Here is a 22,026-nt window from a genome sequence, read left to right on the forward strand (position 1 = left end):
GAGCCTCACATCAGGCTCCCTGGTCAGTGGGGAGCCTACTTCCCCCTCCGTTTGCCTCTCCCCTTGCTTGTGCTTGTGTGCTCTCTCACTCTGACAAATAAATAAATAAAATCTTTAAAAAGAAAAAAAGAAAAGAAATGTTCCCTGTCTTCCCACTTCAGGGAAATGGGAAGCCTGAATGCTAAGGCTGAAAACCCAAACTTCGGCAAAGACTGCCTGATCTTTCCTTCTTCCCTTCACAAAGTAGCCCGACTACCTGATAAATTCTCTTTCGCATTTCCGAACAAGAACATCCAAGAACCGAACTCACTGCACAATGAGGATCCATGCATCTCCCTCAAGGAATAGGTTGGTTCCTGTTTCACTTTGGAGTCAGCTGCAAATTCCAGGTACTTCCTCTATACCTCTCAATACACAGAAAAACTATGGGAGTAAGGAAAGATCAAGGAAAAGAAAAAAAAAGTTCAATTCAGATTTCAACACACCAGTGTGACTCTCAATACACTAGGAGACAATATGCAAATGGGAGTGGACAGACCCTCTTTGACAACAGAACTCTAACCCTCAGCTCTACAGCAATTGGCCCGGAATCAGGATGTGTTCAGTGACTGCCAGCTTTTCTATTTTTGTCTCCACTTCCAACTCAGGACCAACCAGAGAAAGCCAACTATGCCCTTCAAACCAAGCTCACGGGATGACCCACCTCCAGCTTCCCACACCAACTCTGGTCAGTCACACTCGAAGCCCTTTCCTCTTCTTCACCATCAGCTTACCCACTCCTCTGCCCGCCTTTGAATCACCGCCAAATGCAAGTGATGGTGGCTGACTCCTTTGCTAGAGCAAACTCTGAATAAATAGCTCCTGTTTGTTCTTATCTGAGTGGTCTTCATGATTGAGGTCTTCTCTAAAAGCCATTTTAGATTTCTTTCTGTATGACCGTACATAAACTTTGTTTAAACAAAAAGCCTGATTTATGGCTCACTGAGCACACATTGTATACCTTTGTGAATGGGTAGCCTGAAGGAAACCATCTTGTCCTTAAGATCTCAATCAATGCTCTTACTCCCTGCATTCCTTGACATTAAAATCAGTGATTCCTGCTTAAATCATAATCTATTGTCTTTTGAGCACTTACAAGTTGTAAAAAGGTATATAACCATAAAAACTTTCTCTGGAGCACTTTCTTCCCTGTGAAGAGCATGTTTCCCAGACATCTATCTTGGGCTCAAATAAAATTCTTTCTTTCTTTTTGAGATTCTTTTTGGTTTTTTTAAGGTTTTATTTATTTATTTGACAGAGAGAGATCACAAGTAGGCAGAGAGGCAGGCAGAGAGAGAGGAAGGGAAGCAGGCCCCCTGCTGAGCAGAGAGCCCAATGCGGGACTCGATCCCAGGACCCTGAGATCATGACCTGACCTGAGCCGAAGGCAGCGGCCTAACCCACTGAGCCACCCAGGCGCCCTCTTTTTGAGATTCTAAAAGGTTTATTCATTTCGTATCCACATTTGTGTGTTTCTTTTTGCTTTTTAAAAATATTTTATTTATTTATTTATTTGAGGGGCGGGGAGAGAGCACAAGCAGGGGGAACAGCAGAGGGAGAGAGAGAAGCAGGTTCCTAGCAATCCCGATGAGATGCGGGACTCTGTCCCAGGACCCTGGGATCATGACATGAGCTGAAGGCAGACGCTTAACCAAATGAGCCAACTGGGTGCCCAACATTTGTGTATTTCAATAAAGAATAGCAAATAAGAACCTATCTTCTCCCTGTACCGTGCTGTCTTCACCCTACAAGCATATGGGCTTTGTTTTCAGTGTCATCTGTCCGTTTAAAGTGTATGTTATTTGGGCTATAAGAAATAGCATGTTGGGGAGCCTGGGTGGCTCCGTCAGTTTAGTGTCTGCCTTGAGCTCAGGTCATGATCCCAGGATCCTGGGATCGGGCCCTGCATTAGGACCCCTGCTCTGAGGGAACTTGCTTCTCCCTCTCCCTCTGCTTTCCCCTCTCCCTCTGCTGCTCCCTCTGCTTGTGCGCGCGCGCTCTCGCGCTTGCTCTCTCACTCTCTCTCTCTCGCTCTCTCTCTCAAATAAAATATTTTTTAAAAAAAGGTAGAGTGTGGTTAATTATAAGGTTCTAGGGAAATAAATTTCTGGGAAGTGATGATCTCAGGGCCTGTGGGTTTGTTGCTTTCCTAAACATGCCCAGCCTCACCCGGGTGCTTCTGTTTCTCAAGATACAGCCAGGCTATACTGGTTATTGTGCCTCCAGGAGGAGGATGCAAAAGCTCTATAGTAAGGGATGCATGTGCATGGTGAATTCTGGGGACACTGATCCAGCTGTGGGTACACTGAGAGAGGTTCAATGGGGCCTGCGGTCCAAGAGGTACAGCAAATCCCTGTCCATGAGTCCCCAGCGGAGGAGGAGGGGGCAGCAGCTGTGAACAGGTGGGAGGAACCAGTAACAAAGAATCAGGAGAAGCTGCTTCTTCTAGGAAGCCTGAAGGCAGAGAGCAGGGCACTCATGAAGTATCTGCGTTTAGGTCCAAAGCAAAGCAAGTTCCTGATACTAAAGTGCTGTGTCGGTGGTGGCCATGCAGGCAATAAGAATAGGGACCAGGAGTCAGGTACAAATTTAGGGGCAAGGGATGTTGGAGGTGAGTATCAGTTTTATTTCTAGGTTGCATATATAACAGATTCAACGCTTAAAGTCTAGGGGATCCTCACCCACTCAGAAATTGTCATCTGTACTGGGAAAGCCTGGTAAAAATGTGGGGTCTAGAAGTTGGTGCCTCCTTTTGTTCCGTTGTTGGTCTTTACCCTTGTACCCTTTAGAAAGGCGAGCCCAGGTTTGCCAGGTGCCCAAAGGCATATCAAGGGTGTGTCAGGGTACCACAGCTTGGAGTGTGGTAAACCGTTCCTGCTGGATAAGGAGATGCAGGTGGCTCCATCCTGTGCATGTCTCTCCCTTTTCTCCACCTTTGCTTTCTTTTGTATCTATAAAGGAAACTCATTAGGACCACTCACAGACAGACAGCAGAGCCTAGACTAACCTTGTCCAGAACCTAAACAGACCTTGAGCCAACTAATACCTACTCTTACTTGTGACCTTGCTCAAGTGTCTCTTCCCCAAAGAAGCCCTTCTGAGGGGTGCCTGCATGGCTTAGTGGGTTAAGCCTCTGCCTTCGGCTCAGGTCATGGTCTCAGGGTCCTGGGATCATGCCCCAATCAGGCTCTTTGCTCAGCAAGGAGCCTGCTTCACCCTCTCTCTCTGCCTGCCTCTCTGCCTACTTGTGATTTTTCTCTCTGTCAAATAAATACATAAAATCTTTAAAAAAAAAAAAAGCCCTTTTGATTTCCTGATTGGGTTACAACCCATGCCCATCATGCACTGGGTACCACTTCTCCATTCATACTTGCTGTTGGTGTGATTAATGTCTATCTCCCCACCAGACCATGAGCTACTCGAGGAAAGAGTCTGCATCTGAGTCTGCTCAGCCTTTCCTCCTCGTCACCTAACACAGAGCCTGGCACAAACCTTTCTGTAATGAGTGAATCAGCTAGCAGGGGGCTCAGCAGGCCAACCCACACTATGCAAGCTCTGTGCAAGTAAGCATCTCTCAGTCACTGTCTTCTACTGGGCACATTGCTGCTGGGAACTGTGCACAGTCACCAGATGAGCCATGCAGTGGATTTTCTCCATGGTTCAGGCTCATGTCCCCTGAAGTGGGACAATCCCTAGGGACGCATGTTTCAGCCCAGATTGAATGCTAGTGCAGTTGACTGCTGGCACCCACTCACTCGGAAATGGTTCTCAATCACAAAAGCCCATTACTATTTTCTAATGAAATATATGGAAGGAAGCAGTGTTTCTCAAAGTGTGGACCAGAAAGAAATACTTGAATCAGAATTACTTAAGGCTTTTTAACAAGGGAGCTAGATTCCTGAGTTATATCTCAGAATGCCTAGATCGGAATCTCAGGAGTGAACCCTGAGAATCTGTATTTTTTTCCAGCTTTATTGAGATATGATTGACATATAAATAAGCTTCAGGCATACAATCTGTTGGTTTGATGCATTTATATACCCCACAATGATTATCACATAGCATTAGCTAATGCCTCCATACCATCACATAATTATTTTGTGTGGTGAGAACATTTAAAATACACTCTTTTAGCAACTTCCAAGTATACAGAACAGTATTATCAGCTAGAATCACCATGCCGTGCATCAGATCCCCAGAATTTGTTAATCTTATAACTGGAAGTTTGTATCTTTTGACAAGTATCTCCCCATTTCCCCTGCCCCCAGCCCCTGGTAACCACCAGTCTACATTGTCTCTCTGAGTTTAGCTTTTTTAGATTCAACATAAAAAAAGATAACATACAGTATTTCTCTTTCTCTGTCTGACTTTTTTTTCACATAGCCCAATACCCTAAAGATTCATCAGAAGCTTCCCAGGTGACTCTTTTTTCTTTTTTTTTTTTTTTTTTAGAGATTATATTTTATTTATTGATTTGTCAGAGAGAGAGATAGCACAAGCAGGGGGAGCGGCAGGCAGAGGGAGAAGCAGGCTCCCCGCTGAGCAGGGAGCCCAATGCAGGACTCGGTCCCATGACCCTGGGATCATGACCTGAGCTAAAGGCAGACATCCAACCAACTGAGCCACCCAGGTGTCCCTTCCCAGCTGATTCCTAAGCAGAGTCACTTTTTAGCCCTCAGGGACAGGGCAAATCGCTCTGTACTAGGAGTCAGAACATCTGGAAGTCTGCCACTTACAATCTGGGTGACTGGTCAAGTTACTGGTCTCTGAGTCTGTTTACTCATCTATAAAATGAGCATAATAATCCTCACCCTGCCCTCCTCACAGCATTATGTTGATTACTGATGTGACAATCACCCAATGCATTATGACAATTACCTCAAACACCAGAAATCACCATGAGGGACTGCCAAACGGTCCCTCCCGCACACTCTGCAAAGATAGCCTAGCCTGTCTTGCTGCCTTGGGCCAACTGACCTCTGATCCTTCCTTGAGCTTCTGTGTGGAACCACCCTGACAAACCTCCTTCTGCAAGAGGGCTGTGGGGAAGTAACACTGGGTGTCTCGGTTAGGAGGAATCCAGAATGCATTTTCCTACTGAAAATTGCCAAAACAAACTAAGCTAAGTAAAAACAAACAAACGAAACCACTAAAACAGCTAAGGTTACTTTTGTGGAGTAAAATAGTGTAGACTTTTGTGACCATTATGCATTGTAGCCGTTTAATGGAAATTGTACTTCAAGTACCAGACTGACTCAAGGGTGAATGTCTAGAGGCTGCCAAGAGTCTCTGGTCTCCTACCCTCTACAGCAGGAGTTGGCAAACTTTCTGTTAAGGGATGTGTTGTAAATATTCCAGGCTTTGCGGATCAAGAAACCACATGCTCTATGGTTATAGTTTGAAGGCAGCCATAGATGACCAATGAGCACGACTATGTTAGCAAACTACATGAAACAGGCTGTGAGCTGGATTTTTGCCCACAGGCTACAGTTTGTCAACCAGTTCTTGCTCTAAAATTAAGATCTGAAAAGTGGCTTCAGTGGTGTGCTGGAACAAGCTTTTATCAGCTTGCAAGAGCCAACGGCTAGCATCTCTTCCCAAATCCATGCTCAGTGACTTCATGTTGGCAGTCTAAAGTCAGCCATGCTGGGAATCATCACACCATGAAAACTGGCAAGAGCTACATATCAGAGCTCCCTCCCACTCCCCCATTTCCAGAGAACTGGTTGTCAAACATTTGCCAGCACATCGCTAGGTGCGTGTCTGTGGGGACGGGGGTGGAGCATGGTGGTTGGGTGAACCAGACAGTCCACTGGAATGTGGGAAGGAACCACTAAATGTCGGTTCTATTTTATTTAGTCCTTCTGAATTTTCTAATTTTGTGCAAGTTTCATAATGTATAACGCCCACATTTCAAAGATGTAGATCCTCAGTTTTGTTTAATTGGTTGGGGTAACTGGGATCCAAAATGCTTAGAGTATACCACTCCTAAAGCTGTCATCTCTGTACAGGTAACTCAATGCCAAGCAGAGTACAAGATGGATAGAGGTCTTCTTCTATCCCCAAGATAGCCTAACTCTTGCCTTCATCTGCCTCACCCTGCCCCAGGATCTTGAATGGGAGCAGGAGTGGCCAACTGTGAAATGAATCTCTGTTTGGGGTGCTCCTGTTCTTGCTACAGATTAAATTCCCTGAGACTGCCCTTTTATAAGCAATCCTTTCTAGCCCACAGGTGAGAGTCCCAGCCCCAAGCCTCCACCTGCCTATGACCTCAAACATCACAGCCCACTGAAGATTTCTCCCACCCAGATTTTCTGCCTTGCTCTGAACAAGCAATTTAACATGGATTATCCATTTTCAAAGATAGGTTCAATCCAAAGTCCCATCACTTACTGATTTAGGACCTAGGAAATGCTACTAAATCTCTCTAAATCTTCTTATCGGTGAAAAGGGGCTAATAATAGCACCTACCTGGCAGGCGTGTTGGGAAGATCAAAATGCTTACTCAAATGAGTAACATTTAGCCAGGTATCTGAGCCATAGAAAAGACCCAGAACATGTTATTCTTTAGTCTTCTTAACCCTCTTTCCTGTAGCCTATCACTGGGGGCAACATGCCATCAGCAATGCCTGGGGCGGGACAGCTCCTTGCACTGCAGGGCCAGTGGAAGAGAAATAAGGAAGGGGTGAGAAATAAGGCAGGAAGGACCTAGGAGCAAAGCACCATACACTGGAAATCCCCTAATGGGTGACAGTTTAGGTCCACGGATGCCTGGGCCCCACAGCCCTGAGATTCTGATTGGTCTGGGGAGACACCTACACATGCTCTGTAAGTTGCATTTCCATCACTGCATTGGGTCATTGGCCTCTTGAATATTTCTGGAACCTGTCCTTCTTTTACTTTGGTTTCCCTCCTGTCACGCTGACTTGGGCCTCCCATCATGGTGCCCTGAGGCTCCCGTGGTATCCTCTTAGTGGGATCAGTTCACATCACATCATTCCTGACCTCATATGTGTTCTTCAGAGTTTCTTCCCAAAGCCACAGCAGAGGTGTAAGTGGCTTTCACATGCTGGTAATTATTTTCTCTAGGGAGTCCACACCCAAACAACAGTGGGAGCCGCAACGGCAGCAGCCATAGTGCCTGACGCGACCTCCCTCACAGAGCACCGCAGTGTGTAACTGCCGGTTTACGAGGGAGGAAGGAAGCCTGCTGTAGACCTGGGACTCAGGCTGAGGTCTCCAGACTCTGCCTTTGCAGGGGTGGTGACAGGGAGCCTTAAACCTGACTTGGGCAGACAGATGTTACAGTGCTTTTCTACCTGTGTCACTTGGGGCAGGTGCCCTCATTTGCTGCACTTGAATTTTCTTAAGATCATCAGGAGATTATCTAGTAACCTGTGAGAAACTTCTAGATCTGTGAGGGCTGCCAAGGCACTAGCTGTGTGAGCTTCCTGTGCGCCCTCTGCTGGCCAAGTTCCTGTTTTTCATAAATTATGTGAGGAGGTCAGCATTGCCAGCTAGCGGCATGGCAAAGGTCAGAAGAAGGACATGGAAGGTTCCCAGGCTCATAACCTTTCTTCTCCTGTGCCATTTGGCAGATATGTGTTACCTCGCCTCTCTGGAAAGGCAGAGGCCCACCCAGGGTTCATCTTTCTTACTGACCCTCCTGAGATTCACTTCCACAAAGGAAAAGCCTTAGCCTCATCACAGTACCCTTAAGTATCCCCCCGTCTCTGATCCTCTGACTCCCCAAAGAGAACATAGTGGTGTCACCCTCATCCCCACTCTCACAAATCTCCACCCTTATCAGTTCAACCTGGGGCCTTACGTGAATAGGGAGAACTCATTGTGGGGAGGTTCATGTTTGGCTCCGAGAGGCTTCTGGTGAAGTCTGGAATCAGAGACAGTGAGGTTAGCACATACAATTGAGATTTTCCAGGGATTTAGGAATATCAGGGGCCATTTAATGTTTTACTTCTTTTTTGTATGTTTTGAGAAACACTAAAACAGAGAGGCAGTAATGACATAACAAATACCTTTCCTGGGGGTGCCTGGCTGACTCAGTCAGTTAAGCCTGATTTCAGCTCAGGTCATGAACTCAAGGTTGTGAGATGGAGCCCCATGTCAGGCTCTGCGCTGACCATGAAACCTGCCTAGGACCTCTCTTTCCCTCTCTTTCCCTCTTCCACTGGCCCTTCCTCCAACCTCTGTCTCTCTCTCTCTCTAAAAAAAATAAATAAATAAAACAAAACTTTACTGGTCAAAAATGGTGGAAATGGAAATGCAATAGAGCTAACTTGGTTTCTGAATGCAGAACTTCCTTACTTGCAACAAATACATGCATTGCATTAATTCAGGGGTATAGTATACATTGCCCACATTAATCTGAGACTTATCTGGAGGCTTCTACCTGATAAAACATTAAGTTTGATAATTGCCTGCATGAAATCCCTGGCCATAATCCAAACAAACATTGCACATTGAGAGCACATAGCGCCTAGGGAATAAGAAAACTCAAAACTTGTGCTCTTTTCATATCTTCACTTCTTCAATGAAGATAAACAAATGGCTATCAGACACATGAAAAAATGTTCATCATCACTAGCCATCAGGGAGATTCAAATTAAAACCACATTGAGATACCACCTTACACCAGTTAGAATGGTCAAAATTAGCAAGACAGGAAACAACATGTGTTGGAGACGATGTGGAGAAAGGGGAAGCCTCTTACACTGTTGGTGGGAAGGCAATTTGGTGCAGCCTCTTTGGAAAACAGTGTGGAGATTCCTCAAGAAATTAAAAATAGAGTTTCCCTATGACCCTGCCATTGCACTCCTGGGTATTTACCCCAAAGATACAGATGTAGTGAACAGAAGGGCCATCTGTACCCCAATGTTCATAGCAGCAATGGCCACGGTCGCCAAACTGTGGAAAGAACAAAGATGCCCTTCAACGGACAAATGGATAAGGAAGATGTGGTCCATACACACTATGGAGTATTATGCCTCCATCAGAAAGGATGAATACCCAACTTTTGTAGCAACATGGACAGGACTGGAAGAGATTATGCTGAGTGAAATAAGTCAAGCAGAGAGAGTCAATTATCATATGGTTTCACTTATTTGTGGAGCATAACAAATCGCATGGAGGACAAGGGGTGTTAGGAGAAGGGAGTTGAGAGAAATTGGAAGGGGAGGTGAACCATGAGAGACTATGGACTCTGAAAAACAATCTGAGGGTTTTGAAGGGGCGGCGGGTGGGAGGTTGGGGGAACCAGGTGGTGGGTATTAGAAAGGGCACGGATTGCATGGAGCACTGGGTGCGCTGCAAAAACAATGAATACTGTTATGCTGAAAAGAAATAAAAAATTTAAAAAAAAAAAACTTGTGCTCTGGTATGAAGGTTCTACCCAGTCTTAGCCTTGCTAACTACATGGCTGATCAAGGCAATTCTGCCTCTCACCACTCTGAGCCTCGTTTTCCCTGTCTGTCCCTCCAGCTCTGACCATCTATGCTTCTAAGAAGCAGGAGGACTGGACCTGGTGAGTAGGAATGGAGAAAGTTGGAGCTGCCCCCAGCCAGGTTCAGACAGAGCTTCTCAAGAACTGTGTTGGAATCAGAGGAAGACTCTTCCCTTTCTACACATGCTACCTACAAAGAGGCAGAATTAGGACATGGCCTCAGTGTCACCATTTGGAGTTCCCCAGGGTTGGGAAATTATAATGTCTAGTGCTTATGCCTTCCTGGTGTGCACTCCCTGATGTCTAAGGGACAGAATGTGTGCGGTGGCCATCATATGACCCATGTTCCAGGAGCAGGACTAGTTCTAAATCTGTCTGTTGGCAGATCCACATTTGCCAGACAAATGTCCTATTTTTAGTTTGGGAACACTGTCACGTATGAGTTGAAGGCTCAGGGGTTGGGCCTCCGTCATGTTATAGGCCGCCCCATTCACACTCCATGCATTAGACAGTCATTTGAGTTAAAAGCCTCTTCTTTTCATTCCCCTTGAGCCAACACCCAAGTGCCTTCCTCCGTGGGCCCTCAGAAGCCCTAAGCTGGTGTCATTTTCCCACCCCAGACTCAGACAACCCCTTCTGCTGCAGGGCGTTCACCTCTGCTTGAGCAGGCTGGGAGGACAGAAATGCATTTGGATGATCCAGAACCATCCAGTTGGTCAGTCAGGACTTCAAAGCCCCAGATCTGTGGGTGAAGGTGATCTGTTTACCTATTACCTAACATACCTAGGCACCCATAGCAAAGCTTCATTTTCCCTTCAAGGATTTCTCTCGTCTAATTCATTTACCAGGGAAGTTCTCAAAGGTCATTTACCATGCAAGTCAACAGGAAGAAACAGATCTGCACGCAAACTTGCAAGGTCCTTCTTTAGGCGTTATTTTTGGCCCTGGTATGCATGTTTGCAAAAATCTTACCTTCTGAGCAGCACTGGGGCTCATCTCTTCCCAGGTCTTCAGACTCCGTTTTCACACCGAAGTCCTTCAAAAATGACATTTTTAACACAATGAAATGACTCAGCAAGGGCCTGGGATGAAAGGCAGGACCTGAGTAGACAAGAAGGTGATCAGTTATGGCACTTCTGACCCCAGGAAACCTTGCTGGACTTCCCTAGTGCTGATTATCCACCAGCCTTGTTCTCTGCTAAGAAATGTTTGCTGTGTCCAGGAAGTCCTTGTACGACTTGACCATGCTTCTTCTATCACTCTTTCTTTGATTTTTGCCCTTCAAAGCAATGTTTCCAAACTGTGGGTCATGATATGATTTTTATGGATCTTGACAACATTTGATAAAAAATGTAATCAAGAGTTCAAAGTGTATTATTGCTCTAGTTCTGGGGCTATCAAACTACAGCCCACAGGTCAAATCTGTCCCACTGCCTATTTTTTTAAATAAAGTTTTATTGGAACACAACCATGTCCTTTTTTATACATTGTTTATGGCTGCTTTCTGGCTTTAACAGCAGAGATGAGTATTTGAAAGATCATCTGGTCAGCAAAGCATAAAATGCTGACCGTCCTTAATACCCATCACCAGATAGGTATTAAGGAGGGCACGGATTGTATGGAGCACTGGGTGTTACACTCAAACAATGAATCATGGAACACGACATCAAAAACTAATGATGTACTGTATGGTGACTAACATAACACACACACACACACACACACACACAATACTGACTGTCCCAACATTTATAGGAAAAGTTTGCTGACCCTCTGCTATAGTCTAATCTTTGCAAAGAAAGTCAGTTTCTTTGAAGCCTCTTGTCATGGCAAACTAAGCCTCCAAAGGTCTCAGAAGGCTCAACTCTTAATGTCTTGGGGAAGGATAACACAGGAGCTCTTCACTGCGAGGGCTTAGACAAAAGAGATTTCCAAACACCCCTCAATTCTGCAGGGCACATCTCACTCAGTTCACAAAGAACTTTCCCCAACATTATTTCAGGACATCAGAGTAAGTAAAGTGAGGGAAGAATTGCTATTCTCATTTAACAGATGAAAAACCCGAAGGTAAGTGAATTCTCAAGGATCACACCACTTTTAGTTTGCAGAGATGGGCAGTCTGGGTGGAAACCCAATCCTTTGAGAAGGGCTTAGGAGTGAGACAAAGGGAACTAGATGCTTTTGCAAAAATTAAAAATGACATGAGCGGGCTCCAGGACTCGGCAGCAAAGACAATGAAAGACAGGGGAGTGGCTCTCGGAGGCAGGGACACCTGATAGATCTTTAAGGGCATGGATAGCCACTATCAGAGTTTCACTTATTATTTAGTTCTCCCACGAATCTACAAAGTGCAACTACTTTTGCAGTTTGGGCATACATCAAGGGACACAGGGAACTGGTGGCATCTGAGAAGGCAGAGAATTTTGCAGCCACATGGTATCAGAATAAGAAAATGTGGCAGAAATAAATGTAGGTACCCAGATACATGAAGACAATGGTGGTCCTGACGGAGGACAGAATGATACCTACAGACTGAGGTACTTGGGATGTCCCTGTGAGCCGCTATGGAATTTGCCACCAGCATCAAAATAAACGCAGGTGGCTTCCAGAGAGTTCTCTAGAGAAGTAGTGCACTCAACTGTCTGAGGCGGATCGCTTTTCACCTAAGAACACTCAAAATACAGAGGCTTCCAAAATCTCTTTTCTGAAGACCAGTACTTTCTAGATTCTGAAATCAGTCTTCTCTAGAATCTGGAAATTAGAGATAGCGTTTCCAGGTTTCCAGGTCTCCAAAGCTCAGTGTCTGCCTAGCCCTCCAGCAATGCTTTGCCCCTCAGCAGAAGTGCTCCTGGCAGACAACAGGCTGCTCTTGGGGCTGAGAGCAGGCAGTCTGGGCAGGAATCAGAGACAATATTTAGAGATTCAGGAAATCCACAGGAGTCATGCTTCTGGGAAAAAAAAGCAAGGCAGGGCCAGACCTTGCTCCGCTTCCCTATCTATGTCAGTTGGCCTCTTCAGCGCGAGTCAGTACCCCTTACCTGAGCCAGGGATCCCCACGCGCTGTGGTTCCTGGAGCTCAGCTTGTCTTCTCCCTTTGGGATCTCTGATGTGGAGGGGCCAGGCCTGGTCCTTACTTTGAAGAATCGGTTTGGGAGTGTGCATGCAAATGTAACAGCAGCATTCCTTTACCCAGTAATAAATAGCGTCTTGGGTTATTAGGGGTTACATCATCATCCATTGCCTGCCATTTTCCATACTGGGGGAACAAACAAATTCCTGGGGAGTAGTGTCACTCTGCCAAGAACTGTGCCACATCCACTGAACACATTTCAAGGCACCTGAAACAGGCTGTGTGGCTGCCAGTCCAGTCCAACAGTGAAGGTATAGGAAAGACACATGAATAGAAGGAAAGGGGAGACACAGGGTGTAGGCCAGACACTGAGCCTGGGAGGTGCAGCCAAGTCTCTGTTCTCCTGCTGGTTCTTTACTCCAGTCCCAGAGTTCAGCCAGGTGGGGTCCCACATCCCAGAGAAAAATATCCTTTCCACTCTCCTTAAGGAGCATGCCAGCATATCACTGACACTCCTGTCCACCTCATCTCTGTTCACTCTTCTTTGGTGGTGACATGCAACACATCCCCAAGGGACCTTCCTTGTTCAAGACCACCAAGAACCAGCTTCTCCCTACAGCCTGTTGACAATTTACTTGCTTTTTTATTATTTTGTATTGCATTTGCTCTTGTCAGTTAACAGTATGGTTGTGCTTCACAAATCCAGTAACAGCTGGTTCATTCAGAGGAAAATCCACATGACCAGGTAAGATCATGGCAGCAAGGCCAACAGCAATGGCACAAGAGCCAGGGCAACGGCCACAGCAATCCACTGTATGCTCTCAGCATGCCAGGCCTAGGCTAGCCCACTGCATTCCTTAGCTCCCCTAATCCTGTGCTGATCCGGAGCTGGCTGCTGGCCTCCCAGCTGCCACTGTAAAAGGCAGTGTCAAGCAGAGAGAGTCAATTATCACATGGTTTCACTTACTTGTGGAGCATAAGGAATAACACGGAGGACATCGGGTGAAGGAAAGGAAATGTGAGTTGGGGGAAATCGGAGGGGGAGATGAACCTTCAGAGACTGTGGACTCTGAGAAACAAACTGAGGGTTTTGGAGGGGAGGGAGTGGGGAGGTTGGGTGAGCCTGGTGGTGGGTATTAAGAAGGGCATGTATTGCGTGGAGCACTGGGTCTGGGGCATAAACAATGAATCTTGGAACACTGCAAAAATAAAATAAAATGAAAAAAAAAAAAAAAAAAAAAAACAATGATCCACAAAACTCAACTGATGACCAAAAAAACCCTCTAACTCTGACATGTTAGCACAACCTGGTAGGACTCACGCGATGCCGCAATCCATCATACACCTCCCAATTCCAGAAATGTAAAAATATGAGTAAATGTATGTATTAAAATCATGACACAGAGCATTTGGTCTTGAAAACCGACCACTGTTACAGAGCTTCCTATTCCTTACTCCTATTCTGTTTCTTCTCCCCTTTCTTGCTTTCTTTTGGTTTTGCATTATTTGGTATTCCATTTATCTCCCTACTAGTTTGAAATTTATATGCTTTTACACTTATTTTCTATCCTTTTAGTCTTTATCCTAGAAATACCCCCATGTATCCTTAAATTATAAAGACTTATGTTAATGAATAACATTATCCTCTTCCCAGACAATCCAGAATGACAGAACTCCTCCATTTACCTCAACTTCACCCTATTTATATGCCTTCTACTGTCATATATTTTAATTTCGTATACTCTCAAAACTTTAAGATACTATTATTATTATTTCATAACATGAGTGTTAATTGACTTTTGGCTATATATTTAGTAACTTCTTTACTCTTCGTTTCTTCTTATATCTATACCTTTCATCTGGGATCATTTTCCTTTTATGTGAATTATGTATTTTTAGGCTGCACTGTCTAATAGGGAAGCTACCAGCCACATGTGGCTATTTAAGCATAAAGTAAGTAAAATAGAACAAAATTTAAAATTCAGTTCCTTGGTCTCATTAGAGACTCATTTCAAGTGCTCACTAGCCACAAGTAGCTAAAGGCTCCTACATGGCAAATATAGAGAACATTGCCATCATCTTCAAAAGTTCTATCTATAAGCACTATCTTATCTAAAGTTTCCTTTCCTGGGACACCTGGGTGGCTCAGTGGGTTAAATCCTCTGCCTTTGGCTCAGGTCATGATCTCAGGGTCCTGGGATCGAGTCCCGCATCGGGCTCTCTGCTCAGCGGGGAACCTGCTTTCTTCCCTCTCTCTCTGCCTGCCTCTCTGCCTACTTGTGATCCCTGTCTGTCAAATAAATAAATAAAATATTTAAAAAATAAAAATAAAAAATAAAGTTTCCTTTTCTGCTGATCTTATGGTAGTGAACACCCTCTGTTTTTGTTTAGCTGAAAATAACCTCATTTCACCTTCATTCCTGAATTGCCAAGTTCATCATTACCAGAAGAGAAGCTCCAGGGTGTACTCTGCCTGTATCAAGATACTTCTGCAGGTCATATTGTCCTACAATTTGCCTCAAAAAACTTCAGTCTCTGTCAAGAGACAATCTTAAGAACTCACGTGGAACTTGGATTTTCTTTTTTTCCAGATAACAGTCTTATCCATGGGGTCAGATAAATAAAATGCCACTATTACGGCTGGAAATAAATAAGTAACTGAATGGGATTTTGTGGGTGAGACTGGGAAGCCAGTCATTACTTATTACATTTCTTCCTGTCAGAAAATGCGTCTTACATTACAAACACACACATATGAGCTTTTGGAAACTTCAGGGAACGTATGGCCCTTGTCCTCTAAAAGGGCCGCCCCCACCCCCGCAAACTGCAGGTAAACAGATAGAAACTGTTAATATTTCTAATTATATAACAGTAGGAAAGCACAGATATAAACCACTTTTTTAAAAAGCAAATATTAAAAATGTGTGCTCAAAAGTTTTAATTGCTTGGGTGTCCCTGATTGAAAAACCATATATGTGCGTGTGTGTGTGTGTGTGTGTGTGTGTGCTCAAAAGTTTTAATTGCTTGGGTGTCCCTGATTGAAAAACCAGGGACTGGTTTCTCACTGTTACAGGGAGAGTTCACAAACAAGCATGGGGAAAAGGCTGAAGTGAACCATGCAGAAACGGATTAGAGACATCCGTATGAACTTGGGTTTGGCTTGATATAGAACAGACAGTTACATACAAAAATATTATCAATCTGTGCATATACCTGGGTTGGTATACACATGTATAGTTCCCTGATTGGTCAGCTGGAAGAGCCTAGAAGCAATGATACCCAGTACAACAAGCATACCTAGTGCCCAGTTCATAGTTTTTAATACTATTCTCTAATAAAAAGAATCAAAGGGGTGGGAGGTTGGGGGAACCAGGTGGTGGGTATTGGAGAGGACACGGATTGCACAGAGCACTGGGTGTGGTGCAAAAACAATGAATACTGTTATGATGAAAATAAATTTAAAAATAAATAAATAAATAAAATTTTAAAAAGAAAAAAGAAAAAAAAAAGCCACCCCAAAAAAAAAAAAAAAAAAGAATCAAAGCTCCTTAGGAAAATGCCTGAAATTCTAGGGCTGGGTCAAGAAATGCACAAGGTGAAGTCCCAAAAGTTCATTTTTGCTTTTGTTTCCTTTGCCTTTGGAGACATACCTTGAAAGAAGTTGCTGTGGCTGATATTGAAGAGGTTACTGCCTATGTTCTCCTCTAGGGTTCTGATGGATTCCTGTCTCACGTTGAGGTCTTTTATCCATTTCGAGTTTATCTTTGTGTACAATGTAAGAGAATGGTCGAGTTTCATTCTTCTACATATAGCTGTCCAGTTTTCCCAGCACCATTTATTGAAGAGACTGTCTTTTTTCCACTGTATATTTTTTCGTTTGGTCGAAGATTATTTGACCATAGAGTTGAGGGTCCATATCTGGACTCTCTACTCTGTTCCACGGGTCTATGTGTCTGTTTTTAGGCCAGTACCATGCTGTCTTGGTGATCACAGCTTTGTAGTAAAGCTTGAAATCAGGTAACGTGATGCCCCCAGTTTTGTTTTTGTTTTTCAACATTTCCTTAGCGATTCGGGACCTCTTCTGATTCCATATAAATTTTAGGATTATTTGCTCCAGCTCTTTGAAAAATATCAGTGGAATTTTGATCGGAATGGCATTAGAAGTATAGATTGCTCTAGGCAGTAGAGAAATTTTAACAATGTTTATTCTTCCAATCCAAGAGCATGGAATGGGCTTCCATCTTTTTGTGTCTTCTTCAATTTCTTTCATGAGTGTTCTGTAGTTCCTCGAGTACAGATCCTTTACCTCTTTGGTTAGGCTTATTCCCAGGTATCTTATGGGTCTTGGTGCTATAGTAAATGGAATCGATTCTCTAATTTCCCTTTCTGTATTTTCATTGTTAGTGTATAAGAAAGCCACTGATTTCCGTACATTGACTTTGTATCCTGCGACGTTGCTGAATTGCTGTATGAGTTCTAGTAGTTTGGGGGTGGAGTCTTTTGGGTTTTCCATATAAAGAATCTTGTCATCTGCGAAGAGAGAGTGTTTGACTTCCTCATTGCCAATTTGGATAACTTTTATTTCTCTTTGTAGTCTGATTGCTTCTGTACAGCAAAGGAAACAGTCAACAAAACAAAGAGGCAACCCACAGAAAGGGAGAAGATATTTGCAAATGACAGTACAGACAAAAGGTTGATATCCAGGATCTATAAAGAACTCCTCAAACTCAACACACACAAAACAGACAATCATATCAAAAAATGGGCAGAAGATATGAACAGACACTTCTCCAATGAAGACATACAAATGGCTATCAGACACATGAAAAAATGTTCATCATCACTAGCCCTCAGGGAGATTCAAATTAAAACCACATTGAGATACCACCTTACACCAGTTAGAATGGTCAAAATTAGCAAGACAGGAAACAACATGTGTTGGAGGGGATGTGGAGAAAGGGGAAGCCTCTTACACTGTTGGTGGGAAGGCAATTTGGTGCAGCCTCTTTGGAAAACAATTTCCTCAAGAAATTAAAAATAGAGCTTCCCTACAACCCTGCAATTGCACTACTGGGTATTTACCCCAAAGATACAGATGTAGTGAAAAGAAGGGCCATCTGTACCCCCAATGTTCATAGCAGCAATGGCCATGGCCGCCAAACTGTGGAAAGCAAGATGCCCTTCAACGGACAAATGAGGAAGATGTAGTCCATATACACTGTGGAGTATTACGCTGTCGCTCTCGACCCGCAAGAACGACCCGTAGGCGAGGTGAGTGGCAAACTTCTTTATTCACAATCTTCAGCCGGGGACCCCCGACCCAGTCTAAGACCCCCAAGTATATATCCACCAAGTGCGAACTATATCCAATCAGAGTATACCACGACTAACAAAACTACCAATCAGAAGGACTATCTATGTGCATGCATCGTGCTCGTGAGCACGTACGTGACTCCATAGGTTTTCTTTGTTCTACAGATCATGCGCCTTTCCCTTGACTCCTGGTATCTATCAAACGTCACCCGCGAATGCACTCACAGTCCTTGGGTTAATCTCTCACTCCTCCCACTCCTCAGGCCTCGCTTAGTACGTGACTCCCTGCATCTGCTCGCATTCCTTAGGCAAACTATCTACAGCCCTGGCCCCTCATGCCTTGCTTAGTACGTGACTCCTTGCTCCTGCTGCATGGCTCTCCACATTACGCCTCCATCAGAAAGGATGAATACCCAACTCTTGTGGCAACATGGACGGGACTAGAAGAGATTTTGCAGAGTGAAATAAGTCAAGCAGAGAGAGTCAATTATCATATAGCTTCACTTATTTTGGAGCATAACAAATAACATGGAGGACAAGGGGAGATGGAGAGAAGGGATTTGAGGGAAATTGGAAGAGGAGGTGAACCATGAAAGACTATATGGACTCTGATAAACAATCTTAGGGTTTTGAAGGGGCGGGGGGGTGGGAGGTTGGGGGAACCAGGTGATGGGTATTAGGGAGGGCACGTATTGCATGGACCACTGGGTGTGGTGCAAAAACAATGAATACTGTTACGCTGAAAAGAAATAAAAAATTTTAAAAAAAAAAAAGAAAAAAATGCACAACGTGGGGTGCCTGGGTGGCTCAGTGGGTTAAGCCTCTGCCTTCAGCTCAAGTCATGATTCCAGGGTCCTGAGATCAAGCCCCGCATCGGGCTCTCTGCTCAGGGGGATCCTGCTTCTCTCTATCTGCCTGCCTCTCTGCCTGCCTCTCTGCCTACTTGTGATCACTCTCTGTCAAATAAATAAATTAAAATCTTTAAAAAGAAAGAAGGAAAGAAAGAAATAGAGAGAAAAAGAAAGAAAGGAAGGAAGGAAGGAAGAAATGCACTACATAGGTCTAGAATACCTTGTAGTACCGGAAAGTAAAAAAACAGGGGAGAGGGGCGCCTGGATGGCTCAGTCATTAAGCGTCTGCCTTCAGCTCAAGTCATGATCCCAGGGTCCTGGGGATCCAGCCCCGCATCTGGCTCCATGCTCCACGGGAAGCCTGCTTCTCCCTCTCCACTCCCCCTGCTTGTATTCCCTCTCTTGCTGTCTCTCTCTCTCTCTCTCTCTCTGTCAAATATATAAAATCTTAAAACAAACAAACAAACAAACGGGGAGGCAGTAATTAGGTACATCACAGGGACCCCAGAGCAACTGAAAGCGTTCCCAGAGGCCAAAGTTGGAGCAATTTGAGCAACAAAACATAACGTAGCATTGGATTGTAAAGCATAAAATAAATATCCATGAGTCCATACTGATATAAATAAATGATTGAATAAATTAATGGGGGAGAACAGATTTCCTCTGCAGAGGAATTTATGTATATACGTCCTCCTTCAAAGAGGCGGAGCATAACTCCCTTCACCTTAGGTGTGGGCTGACCCATATTGTCTCCCTTCCAAAGAGCACAGTGTAAATAGGAGAGGGAGGAGAGGTAATATAACATGTAATATAACAGTGAAGAAATCTGGCAGACACTTCCCCAGTCAGCTGATCAAGGCTAGCACCAACATTGATAAGTCATATTGATAACATGTAATTTTGATATGATGTCATGAGACTGGTAATTTACATCAATGGTCTTCCTCCCAAAAGCCTGTAACTCTAGTTTAATCATAAGCTTAAGTTAAGCATCTGTCTTACTTCAGATTTTATTAGTTTTATTTAAATTAATTTAAATTTTATTTATTTTTTAAAAAACTAATAAAATCTGAACAGGTCTTGATCCTGGGTCCCAGGATCCAGCTCCACATGGGGTTCCCACTCAGTGGGGAGTTCGCATTTCCCTCTGCCCCTCACCCTGCTCTCATGCTCTCTCTCACTTTCTCTCAAATAAATAAATAAAATCTTTAAAATAATAATAATGAAAAAAAATGACGATATATTAATATTACTAGTTCATTCATCATGATAAATGTGTCCTAACAACGTAAGAGGTCAACAACAGAGGAAATTAGGTGTGGGGTATATGGGTATTCTCTGTATTATCTTCACAGGTTTTCTATAAACCTAAAAATATTCTAAAATAAAATAGACATTAATTTTTTAAACATTTAAATTTTTTATTAAAGTCCATATGTCTTTTTATACTTTGTGGTTTTGGATCATGTGGCACGTATTCATTTTTTAAGATAACAACAATAAATGCAAATTCTCATGCTCTTATACCCTGAGCTTCTTGTTTAGCAGGCCCACGGTTAAGCCCAGAAATAGGCTTTTTCACAAAGTTCCCCCATGTGATTCTGGTACAGGTGGTTCAGATCATATTTGAAGAATTACCACCTCTTCCTGATATGTTTTATTTAAAAGTCCAATAAAATGTATGACACAGCTGAGAGCTTGGGGTGATTGGGACCTAGCAATCTGCACTAATAGTGTTTGGTCTAGCCTCAAATACAGATAATGATCAGCATCCTACCACAATAAAGAAAAAAAAGGAACATAAGCCTGAACATGGAGAACAACAGCATCGAAGAGGAATCCAATACTTAAACAAACAAAAACAAACAAACAAACAAAAAGTAGTTGCTTTCTCAGCACTGCTAACCCATTCATTCACACAGTTATTCATTTCATTTTAAAACTTATTTGCACAAGGCACAGTGCTAAGTGCTGGAAATAAAAATGATGAGCAAGGGGTGCCGGGGTGGCTCAGTCATTAAGCATCACCTTCGGCTCAGGTCATGATCCTAGGGTTCTGAGATCCACTCTGTGTAGGAGTGGGAAGCCTAGCTGGTGGGAAGCCTATTCTACCTCTCCCACTCCATCCTGCTTATGCTCCCTCTCTTGCTGTCTGTCTGTCTGTCTCTCTCTCTCTCTCTCTGTCAGATAAATAAAATCTTAAAAAAAAATGGTGAGCAAATGCAGACACCATCCCTACTGTTGAGGGAACTGTAGCCTCCTGGGATATACGGATGTCAACCCAAGTTCCACCTAAGCAAATGTCAAACAACTCCCAGCACAGGCGCTGTGAAGGAGAAGGGGCCAGCTTATCACAGGGACTTTAGTCAAGGGGAGAGGGAAGGCTTCTCTGAGCAAGTGACTTTTGAACTGAGATCTAAAAAGGACATAGGGTTTAACTAGCCCAAGAGGGGAGGTAGTAACTCTTTGGGGTCAGACTATTTCTGTTATTAAAGTTAGAATAAGCAAAAGCAGAGCAAGGCCAGAACAATGAGGACTCCATGAGAACTGCTGCATCTCACTATCTGGCAGGTTGACACATCTCTCAGATACCTCATGTGTGTGCCTTTAATCTTCATGCCTTACTTCCTCATCCAAGGAAAAGGATCAACGTCCCAGAAATGGAGAGCTTATGGCACCAACCTTTGTTCCTCCCCTACTCCACCCACTCCGTCCTCTGTTATCCATAAAGCCAGCTCCCTGACAAAAATTAATAAATTATTCATGAAGATCTATTTATAAGAAAAGACTTTGTGTACACCCAGGGCATTCTACTGCTCAGAATTCAGCAAAAAATGGAAAGTTTCTTTTTCCTTCCCTCATCTCCCATGAGTTGTGCTCACCTTGAGATCCACCAAGGTAAGAGTGGGGGGGGGGGTGTCATGTACTCTTCTTAATATTTCAAAGTGTCAGGAAAAAAAAAATACATTTAACCACATGTAGGCCTTCCAAGTGAACCCAGAGATCAGATCTCTTTGCTTTTAGATGGAACTACCTCAACTCTATACTGTGATCTAATGATCTTGTACTAAGCAGAAGTCACGATTGACCATTGCGTGGGGTTTTTGTTTGTTTGTTTGTTTTTAATTTAATTTTAATTTATTTTTTAAATTTCTTTTCAGTGTTCCAGAATTCATTGTTGATGCACCACACCCAGTGCTCCATGCAATATGTGCCCTCCATAATACCCACCACCAGGCTTACCCAATCTCCCACCCCCCACCCCTCCAAAACCCTCAGATTGTTTTTCAGAG

At 43.8% G+C, this 22,026-nt stretch overlaps 1 protein-coding gene across 3 annotated transcripts in view; it reads right to left on the minus strand.

Moving 5' to 3' along the window:
- The window catches only part of LOC116595902 (interleukin-36 gamma-like), a 54,793-nt gene that overhangs the window by 26,993 nt on the left and 5,774 nt on the right, over positions 1 to 22,026 (minus strand). The window contains exons 1-3 of one of the 3 annotated variants that reach the window (XM_032352742.1): positions 12,538 to 13,546; positions 10,472 to 10,600; positions 7,868 to 7,930 (exon numbers count right to left, since the gene is read on the minus strand). In XM_032352742.1, coding sequence (XP_032208633.1) covers positions 7,868 to 7,930; positions 10,472 to 10,600; positions 12,538 to 12,661 — 316 coding nt within the window. In that variant the 5' untranslated portion in view covers positions 12,662 to 13,546. Of the gene's footprint in view, positions 1 to 7,867; positions 7,931 to 10,471; positions 10,601 to 12,537; positions 13,547 to 22,026 lie in introns of those variants that run through there. The other 2 variants (XM_032352744.1, XM_032352743.1) reach the window with 2 other exon arrangements.

This window comes from Mustela erminea, chromosome 7, assembly GCF_009829155.1.
Source record: "Mustela erminea isolate mMusErm1 chromosome 7, mMusErm1.Pri, whole genome shotgun sequence".
Lineage (NCBI taxonomy): Eukaryota > Metazoa > Chordata > Mammalia > Carnivora > Mustelidae > Mustela > Mustela erminea.